This window comes from Rhinoraja longicauda, chromosome 23 (genome assembly GCF_053455715.1).
Source record: "Rhinoraja longicauda isolate Sanriku21f chromosome 23, sRhiLon1.1, whole genome shotgun sequence".
Taxonomy (NCBI): domain Eukaryota; kingdom Metazoa; phylum Chordata; class Chondrichthyes; order Rajiformes; family Arhynchobatidae; genus Rhinoraja; species Rhinoraja longicauda.
In genome coordinates this window covers 22,919,741-22,942,902 of record NC_135975.1, presented here as the reverse complement: position 1 = coordinate 22,942,902, position 23,162 = coordinate 22,919,741, and the positions used below count along the sequence as shown (strand labels likewise).

The window sequence follows — 23,162 nt, the reverse complement described above, 5'->3', positions numbered from 1 at the left end:
TATCACCCTCCACATAAAGAAATTGCCTGTCAGATCTCTTTTAAAAGTTTCCTCTCTCACCTAAATCTAGCCTTTTTAGTTCTGAACAGCTCTACACTGGGAAAATGACTGAGCCATTTACCTTAGCGATGCCTCATGATTTTGTACACCTCACTAAGGTCACCTTCAGCCTTGTACACTCCAGGGAAAAATAAGTCCCAGCTTACCCAGCCCTTCCTCATTACTCAAGCCCTTGAGTCCTGGAACATACCTGTGTTGTCACTTTCAGGGAATTGTGTATCTGTATCCCCAGGTCTTTCTGCTCCACAAGATTCTCCTGCCCTGGTTTGGTTTGACTTACCAAATGCACTATTTCACACTTGTTAATGTTAAATTACATCTCCTATTCTTTGGTCCACTGTCCCATTTGATTTGGATACTTTTGTAAACTTAAATAGCCCTCCTCATTGAGTCATAAAGCATCTACTATCATGCTGACTCTTTCCACTCTGCAGATTTTAAATCCAGTCAGCTAGGTCACCCTGCATTCCATGTGACCCAACCAACCAAGTGGTAGTTTGCACTAGTCAGCTTCCATGTTGAGCATTACCTAAAATGACTAGGCAACTAAACTACACAAATGACCAGTTTGTATCTTAGAATGAAGAATGTTTGGTGATTCCAGCAGAATCCTGATGCCTCCCCTCCGCAATGTGCACAGACCATTGCTCAACCTTTGCAGTTTTACTGATTTCTGTTGCCAATCATCAAAATGGACCTGCTTTCTGACTTGCAGCTACCAAAAAAGTAAATGAGCTTTGAAGGAATCCATCCTGGACATTGTTAGTAGGCCAGCTCCCTAGATATGAGGCATTCCTAATTCTCTGTGTCTTTAAGAAAGGAGGGAGAGAGAAAACAGGAAATTATAGACCAGTTAGTCTGACATCGATGGTGGGGAAGATGCTGGAGTGAATTATATAAGACAAAATTGCGGCGCATTTGGATAGCAGTAACAGGATCGTTCCGAGTCAGCATGGATTTACGTGGGGGAAATCATGCTTGACTAATCTTCTGGAATTTTTTGAGGGTGTAACTAGGAAAATGGACAGGGGAGAGCCGGTGATGTATGTACCTTGACTTTCAGAAAGCCTTCGACAAGGTCCCACATAAGAGATTAGTGGGCAAAATTAGAGCACATCGTATTGGGGGTAGGGTACTGACATGGATAGAAAAATGGTTGGCAGACAGAAAGCAAAGAGTGGGGATAAATGGGTCCCTTTCAGAATGGCAGGCAGTGACTAGTGGGGTACCGCAAGGATCGGTGCTGGGACCACAGCTATTTACGATATACATTAATGACTTGGATGAAGGGATTAAAAGTAACATTAGCAAATTTGCAGATGACACAAAGCTGGGTGGCAGTGTGAACTGTGAGGAAAATGCTATGAGGTTGCAGGGTGATTTGGACAGGTTGTTTGAGTGGGCGGATACAGCTTAATGTGGATAAATGAGGTTATCCACTTTGGTGGTGAGAAAAGGAAGGCAGATTATTATCTGAATGGTGTCAAGTTAGGAAAAGGGGAAGTAAAACGAGATCTGGGTGTCCGAGTGTATCAGTCACTGAAAGGAAGCAGGCAGTGAAGAAAGCCAATGGAATGTTGGCCTTCATAACAAGGAGAGTTGAGTATAGGAGCAAAGAGGTCCTTCTGCAGTTGTACAGGGCCCTAGTGAGACCACACCTGCAGTATTGTGTGCAGTTTTGGTCTCCAAACTTGAGAAAATACATTCTTGCTATTGAAGGAGTGCAGCGTAGGTTCACTAGGTTAATTCCCGGAATGGCAGGACTGTCGTACGTTGAAAGACTGGAGCGACTGGGCTTGTATACTCTGGAATTTAGAAGGATGAGAGGGGATCTTATTGAAACATAGATTATTAAGGGATTGGACACGCCAGAGGCAGGAAACATGTTCCCAATGTTGGGGGAGTCCCGAACCAGGGGACACAGTTTAAGAATAAGGGGTAGGCCATTTAGAATGGAGATGAGGGAGGAAGAACTTTTTCACGCAGAGAGTTGTGAAGCTGTGGAATTCTCTGCCTCAGAAGGCAGTGGAGGCCAATTCTCTGGATGCTTTCAAGAAAGAGTTAGATAGAGCTCTTAATGATAGCGGAGTCAGGGGATATGGGGCGAAGGCAGGAACGGGGTACTGATTGTGCATGATCAGCCATGATCGCGGTGAATGGCGTGGCTCGAAGGGCCGAATGGCCTACTCCTGCACCTAGTGCCTATTGTTCATGGGCTCTTTAACTTCAGTTTATTGAAACAGATGTAACTTCCTCACTATGAGATAGAAAGCACCTAATGACAATAGTTACCTGTTGAACATCATGTCCGATGGAAACACTGTTTCCGACTGATTTCATGATGTGCGTACCACTTGAAAGGACATCCAGCTCATTTGCAAACATGGAAGAGTGGTGAAAACAAGGGAGATAAGATGGTTGGGGGTAGAATTATGCGAGGTATCAAACTCTAGTCAAGATTTTGGATTTTCCTTGTCTTGACAAAAAAACTCCATAGGGGAAAAAGGGAGAAAGATTTTCTTCTGTGTGGTGAAATAGAATAGGTTACAGGGAAATAAGGTAGAGGGATGGGATCGATAGGATAGACTTGATAGGTTGAATCATCGTCTTCTAAGACCCAAGGACAGATAATGGTGTCGCAGTGGTAGAGTTGCTGCCTGACAGCGCTTACAGCACTGGAGACCTGGGTTCGATCCCGACTACAGGCGCTGTCTGTACGGACTTTGCACATTCTCCACGTGACCTGCGTGGGTTTTCACCGAGATCTTCGTTTTTCTCCCACACTCCAAAGACATACTACAGGTATGTAAGTAAATTGGCTTGGTATAAGTGTAAATTGTTCCTAGTGTGTGTAGGATTGTGTAAATGTGTGGGAATCGCTGGTCGGTGCAGACTCGGTGGGCCGAAGGGCCTGTTTCCGTGTTGTATCTTTAAATCAAGCTAAACTAAATAAGATGAAAATATGAGAAAATCCCCACATGTTATTTCCCTGCACTTGACAGAGAGCTAGTCTGATCCGATGTTTCTTTTAGTTCTTGTCCTTCTTCTATTAAAAAAATGACAATGTGCTATTACATTCCCCCAAAACTCTTACTGCCGACTTTCCTTACAAAGTTGTAAAGCATTACTGCATGGAAGTGTGAGAAAGCATGAGAACCACATTCACATTTTTGGAGATTCCCTGGACGTTATGCTCCTGAGCCAAGGATCAGTCTTTAGCTCCACAAATTCTCCCATTCCCAGGACTTACGCCAGGGCTGTAAAAGCCTTCATCGTTCTTCTTCAGCTGCTAAACCGAACTGAGAGCTGCATATTTTATTAGGAAGATTTTGAAGTATACTTTTAAAAGTAATATAATGCAAAGTTTAAAAAAATCTAACTGCCTCGGATGTTTATGGAATTTAAAGGGATCATTGCACTCTCTTAAAAGTTTTAAGGTGTCACATCCACGCCACTTCTTAGGCTAAAACTAAACAACCAGGACAGATTCATCAGCTGTTGAAAATAATCCTTATTCTGACAGATTCAAAGTGTTACTTTGTGTAATAGTGTGTTAAATGCTTAATGAGTTAGTGGGGAGGGTGAATGAATCAGCTTGTCTGTTCCCTTGAGGTCATCACAATGAAGATCATTGGACTGCGTTGCTTGAAATGATAACATTCAATGAAGATCGTGTCCCGATTGAACCGTAACCTGACACTGAAACCTACGAAAATTAACAAAGGTTAACCTGTAAGCAAGTTAATAAAAGGGCCAAATGGCTGATGCAATTTTATGTGGATAAATTTGTGCAGAATACAAGATAATGTAGGAAAATTTCCTGAAGAGTGCATGGACAGATCATGAGGATCAACTGGAATATAAATGTGTACACAAATGTGAGTGATCACAATACTGCCAGGATGTTGTAAAAACAGAGTGATTGCTTTAGGGAGGATGGGAGGGAAGGAAACTTGCTGGCCTTGCTCAGTTCGTGCTCCTTGTACAATTCCTATTCCACCCTCTGATGGAGTCACTCAAACACGGATGCCCAATAAGTCCTGCCCCTCGCAGTGATGCTCACATCCCAAGAATAAAGGCTTCATCTTGGCTGGGATTTGAGTCCTCCTTTCCATTCACACTTGGAATGTGGGAACCATTAACGAGGCTGGCACCCACCAGAATTCACATGTAATTCATGTGGATCCTCCCTCCATATCTTACTGAACTCTGAAGTACGTTTGCTGGGCTGATTAGATTGTGACAGCTCTCTAACTTTACAATGGATAATAACTGCAAGTTGGTGGTAATAATGCACCAAACACATCAGTGGCTGAATAGTCTCCTCCAATGCAATAGAACAAATGGATTGTTCAATGGAATTATATTTCAGATGCAGGATGAAAGGTCCAGCCTGCACAATATAATATGTTCATTTACCGGGAATATATTTCCAAGCAAATGTGGTTATAACCGAAAAGACAGGTAGGCCTTGGTTTGAAGTCGCATCTGAAAGAATTCTTCAGTGGAATAGAGTAGATGTGGAAAGGATGTTTTCATTAGTGGGAGAGTCTGGAGCCAGAGGACACAGCCTCAGAATAAAAGAACTTACCTCTGTAATGAAAATGAGAAGGAATTTCTTTAGCCAGAGGATGGTGAATCTGGAATTCATTGCTACAGACGGGTGTGGAGGTCAAGTCATTGTATTTTTTTAAAGGGATTAATATGTTCTTGGTTAGTACGGGTGTCAAAGGTTATGGGGAGAAGGCAGGAGAAAGAGAAAAATAGATCAGCCATAATTGAATGTGTAGGAGCCATTTATGCTTAATTCAGTTATTGTCATTGTGTTATGGCTATGTTTTAATATTTCTAGTTTATGTCTTTTTTGCCTGCTTGTGGGTGTGACTTAATACGTAATTGGGAGTGTCTAGATGGGAGGAGGCTAGTGTGTCGACAGAGGTCGTGGGTCAGTTTAGACTCGGAGGATGGTGAGCATACAGTTCGTTACCACGCGCTCGTACCATGCGCTCGCACCGGTTATATTTGTAAGAACCATACGGTAATAACTGCAAGAATTTCTAGATATTGTTTGAAGAAGAAACAGTTGATAAAGTACGGAAACTGATGAATTACTCTATGATTTGTGCTACTTTAATAAAACCAATTAATGAAGAAAAGGAGTTTGGAAGATTCGGTTTGTCATATCAGGGTGCGACGTGTGCGTAAGCTATAACTACATTTCATCCCCGAGAAGTAATGGCTATCGAAGTGGGATTTCGAGATGGTATAGAAACTGCCATTACAGAATGAATGAGCTCAATGGGCCGCATAGCCTAATTCTGCTTCTATGTCTTATGATTTTATCATCTTAAGCATCAGCCTAGACCATATCCTAGGAGATTGAACTCATAACTAGATGTTTAAGAAGTCGCTATGCTACCATCATACCAAGGCTGACATGTTAACTATTATGTCAATAAACAACTTTATTATGAGTTGTCACAATAAATGTTTAGCCCCTAAACACAAGGTGGCAGTCTTGAGTAGATTACAGAACCTTTTCATAATCTTGTCATCAACTTTATAATAAAAGCTATCTCACAAACTAGGGATTGGCAACTTAATGGCATATTCACCAGTTGTCACTTCCTGACCACTAAACCTACTGCCTCTGTTGTACTTGAGTAATGTAAAATTCAAATGCACCACAGTCTTAGAGGAGGACTAAAATGCTACAGATATTTAAAACGTCAGATGGCATTTGTGGAATAAGAAATAAAAAGTCAAAGCTTCAGGATGATGACTTTTATCACAACAGTTATGATGATAGGCCACTGAACTAAAACTAGAGCTCTTTAGTTGCAGTCTAACCTACTAATATTTTCCAATATGTTCTATTTTATATCTGGAGACAAGAATGGTAGCAGTGTCCATTATACCCTTCAAGAATGGTCATTTCAAATCTCAGTTAAATATAAATTACTATCCAATCTAAATATATCTTTTTTTCTTTTCTTTAATGTGCACTTATATTCATACTGACCAACCGAATGGCTTGAGCTAAGTACTGAAAAAGATTTATATTTCAACAAGGGGATCAGGTGATTATGCAGTAACAGAAAATTCTGACAATGTTAATTTAAAATAACATTACATGCCTTAGTATTTTTAACAATCCCAAAAAAAAAATCACCTTACTTAAGGGCTAAAACTCTCAGATCTAGAAACACCAAGAAATATTCCGATGTGATTCCCAACTTGTTAAATATCCAAAGCAACTAAGAAAGTAGCATATTAATTGTCCTCTGGGATAGTTGTTCCTTATTCAGCACTAACCTTGGAATGTTTAGGTTGGTTTTCACACTTTGCAGCATCATCATCAGAAATCTTCACACTGGTAAAACTGTCGATTGAACACGAAGAGATTGCTTGGCACAAGTCATCAAAATCTTTATCCTGGCTCTCTCTGATTTCCAGCAAAAGCTTTGATAGCTCCCTGGGTAGTGATTCACCTGCCAAAGAAAGATGCAAAATTATTCCAATGGAAATGAAAATGTTCACTGCTTTTATAGATAAGCAAGCTTTAGAAGGTCATTCTTAAATTAACTTCATTAGGAATTATGCTTATAGTTAACATGTAATGGGAAGCTTTGACATTTTATCATATCTAGAGAAAATACACTTCATGTGACAATTTAGAACGATGCCCCATAAGTGCAGTTCATGACTTGCAGTCCTGAATCATCTCAAATGCAAGATATAAATCTTTGATAACTAGACAAATCATAGCCACAAGAGTGTGCTTCATGTAGCATTGATTTATATTACTACAAATCAATCTAATTAGAATGCTAAGAGATTTACTGAACTGCTGCTGCCTTATTGCCATGTATAATCAACTTTTATTTCAATTTAAAGCAACGACTTTCACAACATATCAAATAGACATGGCAAGACTAACTCCAAACTTTCCACAAAACACAAATAATCAATGTTTGTCGCAAAACAACAGCTTGGACATTAACAACTGCCATTTCATAAGATTTGCAAGGTCAAAATACTTCCACGAGGATGGGCAAGGAAGATCAACTACTTTTAAATTTTATGTGTAGGAAGAAACTGCAGATGCTGATTTAAACTGAAGATAGACACAAAATGCTGGAGTAACTCAGCGGATCAGGAAGCGTAAATTTTAGCTGGATTGCAAATTCTGCATGCTTATTGCTAATATACTTCCAAGCTTTTAAGAAGCATAAAGGTAGTCTTTCCACTATCATCATGTTTATTTTTCAAACATCATTTCGTCTCTTTGTGGAGGTGCATGGATTTAAGTCTTTCAACACTTCACAGAAATCTGAAGTTCCCACCCAAGGTAAGCGACCCCTTAGAGCAGTGGAGCTAATGTCATCATCCGTGGATGATTTATGCGGAGCTAGTATTTTGCTAAAAGTGAAGCGAGGAGCTTTCATTCAAAAATCCCTTTAGAACCACTGCCTTAAAAAAAATCATAGGAGCCAGAAAGAATGGAAGTGGAAAGCCTAGATGGGACTTCAGCAGAGGTGCGTGATTTTTCACAGAAGGATGATCTCTGCAGCTTGACTGATTAAAAGGCAACTGCAATTTTTCAATAGCTCTGCTGATGACAGTGTCAACAAATGAGCTAACTGAGTTAATTCAATTCTGCTCTGTGCTGGATTCACAGACCCCCATCTAGGCAGAAACAGGAGTGCAATTAACCTCAGTGAACTTGGCCTGTGGATGATTGTCTGCTCATGATCGTACACTGTCATCCTCAGAGTACAAGAGTCAATGCTGTGTGTGGATGACCCCTCCTCAGTGTGCAGAAGCCTGCTGGTAGCAATGGAACAGCATCAATTCACTAGGATACAGACCCCAACATTGATCACGAACTTCAGAAAAGGAAGGAAAACAAAGGGGAAAACTGAATGATGGATGTGATGGGGCATGCTGCCAAATGTGCTGCCAAATGTGGTGCAATTATGGCTGAGACTTCAGGAGCACTAGAACTGAAGCTGAAGCTGAAAACCAAGCGTGTAGGAAGGAATTGCAGATGCTGGTTCAAATTCGACCCAAAACATCACCCATTCCTTCTCTCCAGAGATGCTGCCTGTCCTGCTGAGTTACTCCAACATTTTGTGTCTACCTTCACTGAAAACCAAGCCCTGTGTACTAAAACTTTTATTTCTCAGACAAAACATCCTGTTTCATAAAAATATACGACCATCGCTAAATGATGTATTAATTTTTCCTTTAATTACAAAAATATATCATGTCATAACTTCATTGTTTCCTCCATCACAGTAGTAACTTCAAAGATACTTCATGGTCCAAAAGGACTACGTGATACTCCAGTTCTATGTAAGATATTATATTAATACGTTATTTCTTTTGTTTAATTGCATTCATGAGAAATCTAGTGATATGCCAATAGTCACCAATAACATAAATGGTCTAGACTTTTTTTTTAAATATGATGTAAAATAATTGTACTCCAACAATCTGTAAAATAGGTTGCTGGAAATTCAACAGCCTCCGAAATCTGCATCTGTAATTAATTCCATTAAATTCAATGAAATAAATGTCAACAGCTGAGTTCAACACACTTGGGTTATTTTGAAGTGGATTCACCAGCACCTGTTCGAGGAGAAGTCTTAGAGATATGTGATTTCAGGCCTAGTTTGTCCAATTCCTGTCCTGTCAAAATATGAAGTTTTTCCTTAAGGTCTCAGAGGAACTGACAGAGACACATAAAATATCTCCACTGACTGGCTAATTAGGTTAGGCAGCTGTCCCAAATATTCACTGAGGTCCCTAACAGAGACCTCAACACCCACCAATCCCACCCTTCCTCCCAACAACTAACAGATAGCTAACCTGATCTCAGACCACAAACCTATTTTAAGGCACCGTTCCTTTCTCGCTCCTGCCAACCTTTTTTCCCCATCGCAGCCATTCAGGAACATGATCTCAAGCCCTAATCCTTTGTCTCCACTATTGATCCTCCATCCAACCTGTCCCCAACCTCACCACAGACTATCAGACCTTAGTCCTTGGAGCATATAATTCAATACAGAATTATGCAACATTTTTTCAGTAGAATCAAAAGCCTTGAGGCTTAGCTGCAGCTGAAAAGTCCTTCAGCACCCACAACTGAAATTGCACACACCATAATGTAACACCATCTATTGCATTTTGTTTGGGTGAACTGGAACTTTCTAGGTCTTTGTCTCTTAAGAATGCTGCAATCAGTAGAGAAATGGTGGAGTAATCATGGGTCTCATTGTTTTCTCTCACCTGGTGATAAAACTGGAAAGAACACAGATTGAAAACAGACTTGGAAATGCTGTTTATTTCAGTTAAAAAAAAGCTGTGCCTCTTGAGTGAAATACAGACAAACAAAAAAATCCAGAAAAACAAAACTATTCTGGCTGCATGCTGCTAGAGTTATTTATCACCTGGGATCGTGAAAGGTGACAAAGACAACACTAGAAAAGGGACAATTGTGAAGCATTTCCAAGTATGTTCTACACCTGGCATTGATGAAGATCCGCCACCACAGGGGGCAGCAAAGGACTACAAGGTATCACTCTGAGTAGAAACAAAGAACAGCAGACGCTGGTTTATACCAAACCATTCTTAGTTGTCTTGACGCTACAGTAACAGAGTGGACATACTCCCTCCATCTGCTACCTTGTGCTTGTAACATTGAAGTTATATGCACTTGAACTGCATGATAAATTATATTGAGCTAGGAACTATTTGCCAGTTACCTGATATGTCTAGCTATGTCCTGCTGGAAACTATTTGGAGCAAGCTGCTCGTAATTTGTACGTGAAACACCAAAGGAAATGATCCAGACTGGAATGTCAACAACTGCTGCTCACGAGTGAAAGTCACTCGATGAGAAGCTCACATCTAATGATTATTCAGTGAGCTCTGGATAATCCATTTTAGGGTAAGAATTCTCATAAATAAATCTGAAAACTCTATTCCCAAAATAAAAGTGATGAAGTGTGCACACATCCTGTACTGATCTGAGTCTCCAAGGATCCAACATCACCCATGGAAACTACCTTTTAATTGTAAATTTATTCTCACAGTTGGTTTCCTTTTTTTTTTTTCCAGTGCATTATTTCTAGTGCATAATGCTGATGAATTTGATATCAATCATTACCTTTTCATTGACGAACATTAAGGCATTGCTTTAGATATCAAAAAGCCTCATATTTCTGGTGTTGTCCGCAGTACATGAGGAAATAGGCCTTGTCCTTTACTAAGATAGACACAAAAAGCTGGAGCAACTCAGCAGGTCAGACAGCATCTCAGAAGAAAAGGAATAGGCGAAGTTTTGGGTCGAGACCCTTCTTCAGTCTGAAACGTCACCTGTTCCTTTTCTCCAGAGATGCTGTCTGACCTGCTGAGTAACTCCAGCTGTTTGTGTCTATCTTGGGTTTAAACCAGCATCTGCAGTTCCTTCATATACTCCTTTTCTAGTTCATTATTGACCACCATAGTTTCTGGGCAAACGCAATGGTTCTAGAAACAAAGGAAAATTCCAACAAGTGTAGGCCATCCAGCCCATTGAGCCTGCTCCACTATTCAATGCAGTCATGTCGGATCTTCAATCTCAATAACTTACTCCTAGTTTCCCATACCCCTTGATGCATTTTGTATCCCGAAATCAAACCATCTCTTTCATACATATATTCACCAACTTGGCTTCCACAATAGTAAAGTTCACAGGTTTATTAGCCTCTAGGTGAAGAATAGTTTCCTCATCTCACTTCCAAATGCTGTGCCCAATACACAAACTGTGAGCCCCATTTCTAAAAGTCTTTTCTGCACCTGGCGAGTCTTTATTATGCCCTCTCTGTGGGTATATGTATGTACTCTTTAATTTAATTAATTAATTAATTTTTAATTTAGAGATACAGCGCGGAAACAGGCCCTTCGGCCCACCGGGTCCGCGCCGCCCAGCGATCCCCGCACACTAACACTATCCTACACCCACTAGGGACAATTTTTACATTTTGCCCAGCCAATTAACCTACATACCTGTACGTCTTTGAAGTGTGGGAGGAAACCGAAGATCTCGGAGAAAACCCACGCAGATCACGGGGAGAACGTACAAACTCCATACAGACGGTGCCCGTAGTCAGGATCGAACCCGAGTCTCCGGCGCTGCATTCGCTGTAAGGCAGCAACTACCGCTGCGCCACCGTGCAGTCACAGCAACTACCGCAATATTCCAAATGTTGTATCACTGCGACTCTCTATAGCTATAGCAAACCATTCTTGCCTCTGTGTTCAAAATCTCTGGCAAAGACGGCCAACATACTATTTGCTACCTTAACTGGTTGCTTCACCAGCATGTCTGCATCCAGTAAGTGCAATACAAGGCCACCTGGATCACGTTTTGCATTATAGAGCCATAGAATCATACTGCATGGAAACAGTATGCCACCTGCCCACATTTGGTCCATATCCCCCCACAAGTCTTTCCTATCTATGTGCCTGTCCAAATGTCTTTTAAATGTTGTTCTAGTATCTGCCTCAACTACCTTTTCTGACAGCTCATTCCATATACTAACTACCCTTTCTGCCCCTCAGGTTCCTATTAACTCTTTCCCCTTTCACCTTAAGTCTATGTCCTCTGGTTCTTGATTCCCCTACTCTGTGCATTTACTCTATGCATTTCCCTCATAATCTTATACACCTACAAGATCGCCCCTAATCCTCCTGCATTCCAAGTAATAAAGCCCTAGCCTGCCCAACCTCTCCCTGTAGCTCTCAAGTCTTGGCAACATCATTGTAAAACTTCTCTGCACTCTTTCCAGCTTATTAACATTCTTCAAATTATTCCTATAAAAGGGTGACCAAAACTGAACGCAATACTCTAAATATGGCCTCACCAACATCTTGTAGAACTGTAACATAACATTGCAACTACTATATACAATACCCTGACTGATGAAGGCCAATGTACCAACAGCCTTTTTGACTACCCTATCTACCTGTGATACCACTTTCAAGGAACTATGTACCTGTGCTCCTAGATCCCTGGGTTCTGCAACACTCCACAGCCATTCACTGTGGAAGTCCTGCCCTGGTTGACCTCCCAAAATGCAACCCCTCACACTTATCTGTAAAAAACTCAATTCGCCATTCTTCAGCCCACTTGCCCACCTGATCAATATTTTCCAAATCAGCAGCATTGAAATTTGCCTTGTATATGTATCTATGTTACACTGCATTAGCCATGTATTAGTCTAGTTACTCTAATTACATCACATGTGCCTTGATATATTACTGGAGGTACTAACATCAGGAGCACCCCAGGAATACAGTAGCAATTTGAAAGAGGCGAGGTGGGTTTTGGCAACAAGCAACAATATTTATCTTAAGCCATGGATGGTACTCCTTTCCCTGATCCATGAGGCTAACTTAAAAGAATTACAAATTATTCAGATGGTGACAGATTCAGCATCCTTTTGATCCTCAATGGTGTGGCTGCCAAGCAGCTGTGAACCCAAATTTCAGCCGACATGGCATTTGGTTTGGTCATCTGCAAACAAATTCAATGAGAGGATCTCAAACTCCTGTCAGGCCTCAAGGTACATTTGTAAAAAGTCTAATGTGCCTGCTACCAATGTTCTCCATCACAAAAATAATCCATCTCTGGCATCATCCTTGCCTGAGCCAAGCTTCTATTGATGCCCCTTTCTCCCCATTTCTCCTGAACGTGGGAACAAAATGAATGTAAACATTCAAAAAAATAATACATATAACCTTGTTCCACTATTCAATAAAATCAGAGCCAATCTGATCTGACTCTTGATTCCACTTTCCTGCCTGTTCCACGTAACAATTTTACAAGAGACACCCATCAATCTTGGTCTTGGTATATAAAATTATGGAGCTCAAGCTCTCTGGAGTAGATTCATTATCCCCTGAAAAGAATAAATACATTCCCTCTCCATGTTAAACAGACAATCACAACTCTGAAACTATTATCTCAGCATCTATCTTGTCAAAGTGCTTGTTTCACAAGGTCATGAATCATTCCTCTAAACTCCATTAAGTTTACGTCCAATGTTTCAATCTTTCTTTGTTAGATAATCCGTTCATCACAGTGAATTTAGTAAACCTTCTCCCATGCCTCCTACACAAATATATTCCTCCTTAAATAAGGAGAACAAATCTGTACATTTTGGTCCATATGTTCTGTACACTTATAGCAAGACCTGACTCCATTTGAACTTTGATATGGACGTTAACATTTTCTTCAAATCACATTTGAATGGTGGATTACATTAGTGCTTGAAAACATAATCCCTTGAATCAGGACTGTTAAGTCCCTCTTCTTTCAAATTAAAAACATTACTTGGTACAAGACAGGATCTATTTTCACAAGTTCACAAGTTGTAGGAGTAGAATTAGGCCATTCAGCCCATTCAGTCTAAGCCATTCAATTATGCCCGATCTCTACCTCCTAATCCCATTTTCCTGCTTTCTCCCCATAACTCTTGACACCCGTTCTAATCCAATATTTGTCTATCTCTGCCTTAAAAATATCCACCGACATGGACTCCACAGTCCTCTGTAGCAATGAGTTCCACAGATTAACTACCCTCTGACTAAAGAAGTTCCTCTTCATCTCCTTTCTACAAGAGCTCCCTTTAATTCTGAGGCTATGACCTCTGGTCCAAGACTCTCCTACCAGTGGAAACATCCTTTCCACATCCACTATCTATGTCTTTCATTATTCTGTAAGTTTCAATGAGGTCCCCCCTCAACCTTCTAAACTCCAGCGAGTAGAGGCCCAGTGCTGTCAAACGCTCATCATCTGCTAACCCACTCATTCCTGAAATCATTCTTGTAAACCTCCTCTGGACCCTCTCTAGAGCTAGCACATCCTTCCTCAGATATGGGGCCCAGATTTGCTCACAGTACTCCAAATGCGGCCTGATCAGCACTTTATAGAGCCTCAGCATTACATCTCTGTTTTTGTATTCCAGTCCTCTTGAAATAAATGCTAGCATTGAATTTGCCTTCTTTACTACCGATTCGACTTGTAAATTAACTTTTTGGGAGTCCTGCATCAGCACTCTCAAATCCCTTTGCACCGATTTCTGGATTCTCTCTCCATTTAGAAAATAATCTACGCCTTTATATACCAAAGGCATGACTCCACACTTTGCTGTACTGAATTTCATCCATATTTTCCGAGTGTAATTCTTGTATCCATCTCATACTACCATAGACTTTAGACTTTAGAAATAGTTACTTGCATGCCGCTTGAATTTAGAAACATACACAAATATAAGTATATGTTTCAAATTAAAATTATTCATTAAAATCCAGAATGTGTCTTCCTTTTCAGTATTTCTCTGCAGCTCAGAACAGAACCATCAACTGAAAGAGCAGTCTCCTAATAGTACTGAGGTTGGAACATTTAATGGAGTACTGCCTTTGTGAAAAATTAATTGCCCAAACACTCTTATGTTCACAAACATGGATCACCACATGATTTCATTACGACAAAAATTACTGTGGTTTCCTGTCCCTTGAATTGGAAAGTGATTTTCATGCTCCCTTAACATGAAAGCACAGCCCGCTCTCATTATAAAGAGGCTCCCTGGCAGCCAGCCAAAAAGTATGTCCCAGAAAATGCCCATATTTACAGTGACCATCCTTCAGTAGAAAAACATTATTCAGATCAGTATTCACAGGGCCTGCATTTAGAACACATTCACGCATGCTGCTATTGTTTAGAAATGTTGTTAATACAAGTACATTGCTTTCACAGTAGAGCATACATCTGCACCAAGGGAAGCTGCCACAATGCACTAGTTCTCTGTTTAAAATATTTACAAATTTTCACTTCACAAAATGCAGGGCTCCTTCACCAATTCCTGTGTTAAATAAATTGATGCTCCAACAAACATCTAGAGATTTATTTATTTTTTCCGCAGGATTTTAAACTGACTTTAAACTGGGCTTTAAACTGCTCATCGCCTGGGCATTCTCAGGCACGGTGCAATGCCTTTTGAGCAACGTGTGCTTTGTTGGTGAGGTGCACCTCCGTACTTGCGATCTATCTCCTCCACGCACGTGTCTAAGTAAGGAAGTTGAGGGCCTGCAGAGTGCAGACATTCAGTGTCCAATTCTCGATTGACATCAAAAGACATCAAAAAACACACGCACTGGGCTCGCTATCAGCCAGTGCCTCAACAATGGAGGTCTAAACCACAGACATGAAACCTGGGTCAACATTAAGTAAAGGTCCCAACATTATCCATATCCAACATGCCCTCTTCTTATCCCCAACTATACCTCCACTCCCCTGCTAAATAGAGTTATACAGCATGGAAACAAACTTGCATCTGCAGTTCCTTCTTATACATTTGGACTGCTCCATTGCAAAATCTCCTCAAGGCATGCCTACTTTGAAGAAGTCCTCCACCTCTCTCAGAAGGGGTGACCGAATAAGGGTCTCAACCTGAAACGTCACATTTTTTCTCCAGAGATGCTGCCTGACCCGCTGAGTTACTCCAGCATTTTGTGTCCATTTTTGATGGAAACAGACCATTCGGCCCACCTTGCTATTCCAACCAAGTTAGTATTCTGGGCTAGTCCCATTTGATCGCATATCCCTCAAAACCCTTCCTATCCATGCAAATGCTTTTAAAAGTAGTAATTTCAACCATTTCAATAGCTTTCTCTGGCACGTCATTCCAGATACAGACTACCCTCTGAGTGGCAAAGTTGTGCATGAGTTCCCTTTTATATCTCTTCCCTCTATGCCCTCTAGTTGTAGAATCCTCTACTCTTGGAACAGGCAGTGAATGTTCCCTTTATCCATGCCCCATATGATTTTTCACACTTCACTAAGGTAATCCCTCAGACTCCTATGATCCAAAGTAAAAAGCCCCTACCTATCCGGCTTTTCCCAATAACTTAAGCACACAAATCCAGGTAACATCCTGGCGAATCTCTTCTGCACCCTTCCAACTTAACGTCACCCTTTCTATCGCTGGGCAACCAGCTAAGCACACAGTACTAATGCAGCTGCATCATGATGTCCCAACTTTTTTTATTCAATAATATTCCCAATGAAAGCAAGCATGAAAAATGCCCTTTTCACCACCCTGTACACCTGATTTGCCTCTTTCAATGAATCATGCACATGTACTACCAGATCTTCTGTTCTACAACACTCTCCAGGGGTCTATGATTTACTGTGCAAGTCCTGCCCTGGTTTGATGCAACAAAGTCCAATACCTCACACTTGACAGAGTTAAATTCCATTTGCCATTCCTTGGCCCACCTTCCCAACTGATCTAGATCCTGTTGTAAACATAGATATCCTTCGTCACTCTCTACCAATTTTGGCATCGCCTGCAAATTTACTAACAATGTTAATTACATTGCTTTCAAATCATAATGCAGATAGCAAATAACAGTGAATCCAGCACTGACCCCTGCAGCACTCCACAGGACACAGGCATCCAATCAGAAAAACAACCCTCTATAACTATCCCCTTGACTCCTTCCTTTAAGCCAATTTTGAAACCAATTTGCTAGCTCAACTTGGCTTCCATTGGACCTAACCTTCCAGACTGGTGCAGTGGTGTTCCTGCTGCCTCACAGCACCAAGGCCCGGGTTCAATCCTGACTACGGCTGCTCTCTGTGCGGAGTTTGTATGTTCTCCCTGTGACCGCGTATTCTATATTCTCAGTGCGATTGTAGTGACCAGTGTTTAAAAATGATAATAGACACAAAATACTGGAGTAACTTAGCAGGTTTAAAATTTAAAATTTAAATATCATTTAAAAATTATAAGGTGAGGCACTTAGCACTTTAAAAAGAAAGTGTGGCCTTGTCAGGTTTAGTGAATGGGGCTTGTTACCATAACCCCTCCCCCCCCCCCCCCCCCCCACCCCCCCCACACCAAAACACAATACCAAGCCTCTGTAATTTGAGCAATATCGCTTTCCCCCAAAATTTGATTCTGCCTGTGGGTGCAACGTTTCAAGTTATCTAATCAGCTTTTTTTTTTTTTAACAAACTGTGTTTAAACATATTGCCAATCACATGTATGAAATCATTACAGACTACATCAAATTCACTTATTTTATAAATGTAATTCATCATTTTAAGACGACTTCAATAAATTTGTCAAACTCTACTTTTCTTCGACAGTTGCATAACATTGTCCTTAATTAATCCAAGCATGTTCGCAATGTTCACTGACTTTATCTTGGATCTTTCATTTAATGGATGGAGATTACATGTGGGCTTTGCTGCCAATATAAAGCTGCACCAAATCACATCACAAAAATAATAACTTTCCTCACCACAAAATAAAAAAATACCTCATTCTTTTATATAAAGATATCTTACATCAGAACACTAATATAGACAAGTTTACAAAAATAGTATAAATAAAGCACTCTTTGTTTTAGTATATAGGTTAACTAAGCTTTAAATAATAATGAATGAAAATATACTCCCAAAGACCTACAAGGAGTTCCTCCCACTCATTCCCCTCCCCATCCAACTGCCCTCCCCAACACTTCAAAGTAATTAACAAACCAGATTATATCAAATAATTGATGAAAACCAAAAAGACTCCTATACTTAGCTAAAACCTACAACTGAAAAATGTATGCCCTATGTATGTTGTATGGTAATGACTGATAGAGAAGAGAAGCAATCCATAAATCCACAAATTTAATAAATTTGTGCATTGTGGTATTGATTCAATGCATCCATTCTACATTTGCAGGAATTAAACAACAAAAGCACATGTCTAAAGATCATGGTGCGGAATGTCCAGCCTACTTTTTTTGATCACCCATTGCGACCTTGGCTGATGGCATGGAATGGAATGGAATGCTTTATTGCCACATGTGACAAGGCACAGTGAAATTCTTTGCTTGCATACCCAATGTATACCAATAGTGGCCACCTACGGCGCTGACAAAATTACAAAACACGCCGGCTCCCCCTTTTGTTCCCCCCCCCCCCCACAGCGGCTCCCCTCCCCATCATGTCCCCATTGTCCATTGTGCTCTCCCCCCACCCCCCCCCCACCTCCCTCACGGTGGTCCCCCCACACCCGGTCTTCCATTGTACAGAGAGGATCGGAAAAACTTCCATGAGTTGCATGAGTTACATTCTGTTGCATGAGTGCCATTTAGCTAAATTTCAAAGTATTTTATAAACATGACCTCAAATTAGATTAAAAATAAAAACGTTCATTTTACTGGTGTTCACGAAATGATTAGATTTCAAAATATAATTATCACAGATAATCACATCTCGGTTGAAATAATGCCAAATGATAATATAAACCAGAGACTGCAAGGGATACAGAAATAGAAACAAAAGTATATGTATATAACTTGTTGGAAGAAGTAGGGGAGATTGAGAGAATGGTTAAAAAAAAACATATAAGATCACAGATTTTATAAAGACCAGAAATCATGATTTTAAGGGACTGTTTCTGTCACACCTGGAGCGTTGTGTTTAGTTCAGCATGCTTTAGGAAAAATGTAAAAGACTTAGAGAGGTTCAAAGAGATTTACTAGAATGTGTCCAGGGATGAGGGGCTTTAGTTACGAGAACAAACTGCAAAAGCTTGGGCTGTTGTCCTTGGAATAGCAAAGATTCAGTGGGGAGATGATGGAGGCAATTAAAACCCTGAAGGCTACAGACAGAATGGACAGAGATAAACTGTTTCCACTGGGAGAAGGGTCTTGAATTAGGGGAGACAGAACGAAGGAGATTGGCAAGGAACCAAAAGTGACAATGAAGATAATCATATTATGCAGCAATGGTTAAAGTATAGAACCCACTGGCACAGGAAGTAATGGAGCAGAGTTCAACCCTGACATTCAATAGGAAACCAAATGAGACCACGAAAGAAACAAAATGCCGGGCTACTGGAAGAGGACACAGAGATAGATGGATTTCTACGGTAGAGAACAGGCACTCAGAAGCAGTATCTATCTCAGGTTAGAGAGGTCAATGTTATGAGTACAAGCACACCCCTGTCATTCAAAAGTGTTTCTATTGTCCTCAACCCCATTCAGCAGATGGTGTTAGAATCTGCAATCTATTAGTAAGCAGAGAAAATAAGTACCGTTTCTTATTAAGAATATATGATTTGGTACAAGTTCATCGCTGTGTTTTGTAGACGGATACAGACTAGTCATTACTCAGAAGCAGAATTCTTGCAATTTGACTATACCAAGTCAGCAAGCCTAATTCTTTATTATTATATGTGGACATTGACAGAATGGTTGCTGGATAAAACCTGCAGGATATGCAACTAGATTCCTGAAATTTGCCCAAAACTTGCATTAATAGAACCTCGTTCTGACCCCAAAGTCCTTCCACCTGCAAAATACTATTCAAGAGTGCAACGACACATTTTTCCATTTGCTGGGAAATCCGTCAATGACTCACTCTGGCTGCAAAATGAGCACCTCCCAAAATGCTCTGCAGCAACTCGCCAATTGGCAGCTCCTCTGAAAATCACAGCAATCTCCGTCCCCTAGAAAAATAAGGGAGATTGCCGCATGTGTACTGACTTGGAAATGCATTGCTGTTACTTCATTGTTGGCGAGTAAGAATCCGGTGGCCAGTACTTATAATAGTAATGCAAGTGCACCATTGCCACACGGACTGTAACTGTGCAGGATACATCACCATTCTATGATAAGCTATTGGGAAAGGGCAGTAAGTGTAGGCCAAGCCAATTGCAACACTTTTAGAAATGAGAGAAGGAATTAATCCCTGTTTATTTGTCCATAATAAAATAATGGGTGCATACTGGTCCAATTTAACTACCAGTTGGCCTGCACCATCAACCTGAAGATATGAGTTCAAATCCCACCATATCCGCTGTGAATTTAAATTCACATAATGTAATTATCTGGAATAAAAGGAAAGCATCACTAATAGTGACCATGCTCAGATTGTCATAAAAAACCTATCTGGTTTATTAATGTACGAGAGAGGAGGACATTTTACCAGCCTCACCCAGTCTGTCCTAACCCTAGAAACACAGCAGTGTAGTTGATTCTTAAATTAAATGGTCTTGCAAGCGATCAGTTCAGGAGTTATCATGGATGGGCAATAAATGCTAACCTGGATGACAACAACCATGCCTCCGGTGAACAACTACAACAAGATAAAGCCAAAAGACAAACTGTGGAGGAACTCATCGTCAGGGGGCATCCATCCAGGCAAAGGGATGGTCGATGCTTCAGGGCGAGACCCTGCAGGGACCTAATACAGGGTCTCAGCGCACAGTTCCTTTCCCTGCACAGATGCCTCCTGACAAACACTAATACACATGCAAACAGCCTCTTACTGTGCAAGCACCTCGTGGGACTGGTGGCCTGGCCTCAGGCTCAGGGTTGGAATGTTGGGGCGAGAGTTGGAATGTTGGGGCGAGTTTGAAACTACACCCCTTGGGGATTAAAATAATCCCCACAATTCCAATGTATTGATTATCCAAGATAAACAAATCCCTGGGAAAAATCGTAGCAAAATGCACTCTTCTAAATAACATGGAGATGGACAACATTGATACGACTTGTGCACCATTCAGTACTCCAGTGTCTTTAACCATATAACCATATAACAACTACAGCATGGAAACAGGCCTGTCCGGCCCTACCAGTCCACGCCGACCATTCTCCCTGACCTAGTCTCATCTACCTGCACTCAGACCATAACCCTCTAATCCCCTCCTATCCATATACCTATCCAATTTACTCTTAAATAATAAAATCGAGCCAGCCTCCACCACTTCCACCGGAAGCCCATTCCACACAGCCACCACCCTCTGAGTAAAGAAGTTCCCCCTCATGTTACCCCTAAACCTTTGTCCCTCAATTCTGAAGCTATGTCCCCTTGTTGGAATCTTCCCCACTCTCAAAGGGAAAAGCCTACCCACGTCAACTCTGTCCGTCCCTCTCAAAATTTTAAAAACCTCTATCAAGTCCCCCCTCAACCTTCTACGCTCCAAAGAATAAAGACCCAACCTGTTCAACCTCTCTCTGTAGCCTAAGTGCTGAAACCCAGGCAACATTCTAGTAAATCTCCTCTGTACCCTCCCCATTTTGTCGACATCCTTCCTATAATTTGGCGACCAGAACTGCACACCATACTCCAGATTCGGCCTCACCAATGCCCTGTACAATTTTAACATTACATCCCAACTTCTATACTCGATGCTCTGATTTATAAAGGCAAGCATACCAAACGCCTTCTTCACCACCCTATCCACATGAGATTCCACCTTCAGGGAACAATACACAGTTATTCCCAGATCCCTCTGTTCCACTGCATTCCTCAATTCCCTACCATTTACCCTGTACGTCCTATTTTGATTTGTCCTACCAAAATATCCATTTTGGAACAATAATCATTGAACTATCCATTCAGGAACAATACCGCAGGATTGAAGCAGGTATTCTGAGGGCTTTTGCTCCAACAATGCACGTTTCTTGTGAAGTGAAACAGAATTTGTGGGTTGCACCTTGATGATCCCATCATACTGGATATACTATAGATCAGGGGAATACCAAGGGAACGGCTAGATCAAGGAAACAACTAGGGGATATTCTCAATGAAAAATCATCAATTAACAGTAGGAAACTTGAAGCCATAATGGGTCTGAAGAAGGGTCTCGACCCAAAACGTCACCTTTCCTTCTATTCAGAGATGCTGCTTGTCCGGCTGAGTTATTCCAGCATTTTGTGTCTATCTTCAGTGTAAACCAGCATCTGCAGTTCCTTCCAACACATGAGCCAACAAATCCCAAAGAAGATCTTTTGAATGGAACCCATTTCCTAGAATGGACTTTCCATAAAATATTTACACAAACAACTGGAAACAATGAGGCCAAGAAAAATGTGTCTATCTTTCACTTCAATGGAAACGCTAATTAAGTATTAATTATCACTTGCCATTCAATTTTATTGCAGGAAAGACTACCCTCTCTATGTCTGGTTAGAACTCATGGACAACATTGATACGACTACACAAGATGCCATAACCTGATCTTGAACATAGACTTCACTGCACAAGATGCGAGCACCATCATGCAATAACGAGACTATGACTTAATATAAATTCATTATCAAACATTGGATATGTAAATAGAATGCAGCTTATTCAATGCTCTAGGAAAATAAGCAGGCTGGCTATATTCCCATACCTTTGACCTTGAGGGAAGGTGAGGCCATTGGTGATGAAATGGAAGACTGAGGAGTGGTAACTGGGCACTGCTTCCCAGGCTCTTCTGCCCCTTTTAGATCCATCTTTTGCACAATGTAATCTATAGATTTGAAAAGAATAAACATCAAAACCTGCTATCACATTTAACTTTCAATGATAAAGTTTCATCCCATACAATTTTTAAAAACTTGAAAGGATAAAAATGAAGAATGCAAGTGGTCTAGTCAGAACATTGGAATAACATTGTCTCGGCACTTTCATCTGTCATCTGCCTTGGCACAAATCAGTGATCCCTTTACTTCTTGCTGGCTTCATTATCCACCAAATTCTCTTTTTTTACATTATACCGTCCATCTTTACTGCATAATGTGCCAGTTTTGACATATTATGAATGCATGGATATGCAATGAATGACAAAGGTAGTGCATTTTTCTCATCCTTTGCTAGGTAGAGACCAAATTTATATTAATTGTGGTGGAATCAACACAGGTATGAAGGATTGAGATGGGTTGATCATTATGATAGACTAGTAAAGAAATGACCACTACATGGTTGACACACATGAAGTCCAAGCTATATCGTGTTGTAGCAAAATTACATAAGTATTGTACACAATTTTCATCTGTCCTTGGCTGAAAGAGACATATTTGCCATTGAAGAATGCAAAGAAGATGTATTGACTGGCTTCTGGGATGCCAGATGTGGTGTATGAAGAGAACTCGAGTAGACTAGCTTCGAGCGTTAAGAAAAATGAGAAGTGACCTCATTGATTGTTACACAATTCTTACTGGGTTCAACACGGTAGGTACAGGAAGATATACCCCTCTGCCTGTAAAGTTAA

General features: G+C 40.8%; 1 protein-coding gene across 8 annotated transcripts in view; it reads right to left on the bottom strand.

Annotated features, from left to right (window-relative positions):
• The window catches only part of anks1b (ankyrin repeat and sterile alpha motif domain containing 1B), a 647,894-nt gene that overhangs the window by 310,573 nt on the left and 314,159 nt on the right, over nt 1-23,162 (bottom strand). For all 8 annotated transcript variants that reach the window (XR_013548787.1, XM_078419858.1, XM_078419856.1 and 5 more), the window contains 2 exons: nt 22,302-22,421; nt 6,376-6,551 (listed from right to left, as the gene is read on the bottom strand). Coding sequence is in view for 7 of the 8 variants with exons in the window: in XM_078419858.1 (XP_078275984.1) it covers nt 6,376-6,551; nt 22,302-22,421 (296 nt within the window). In the remaining variant the exon portion in view is untranslated. The remainder of the gene's footprint in view (nt 1-6,375; nt 6,552-22,301; nt 22,422-23,162) is intronic.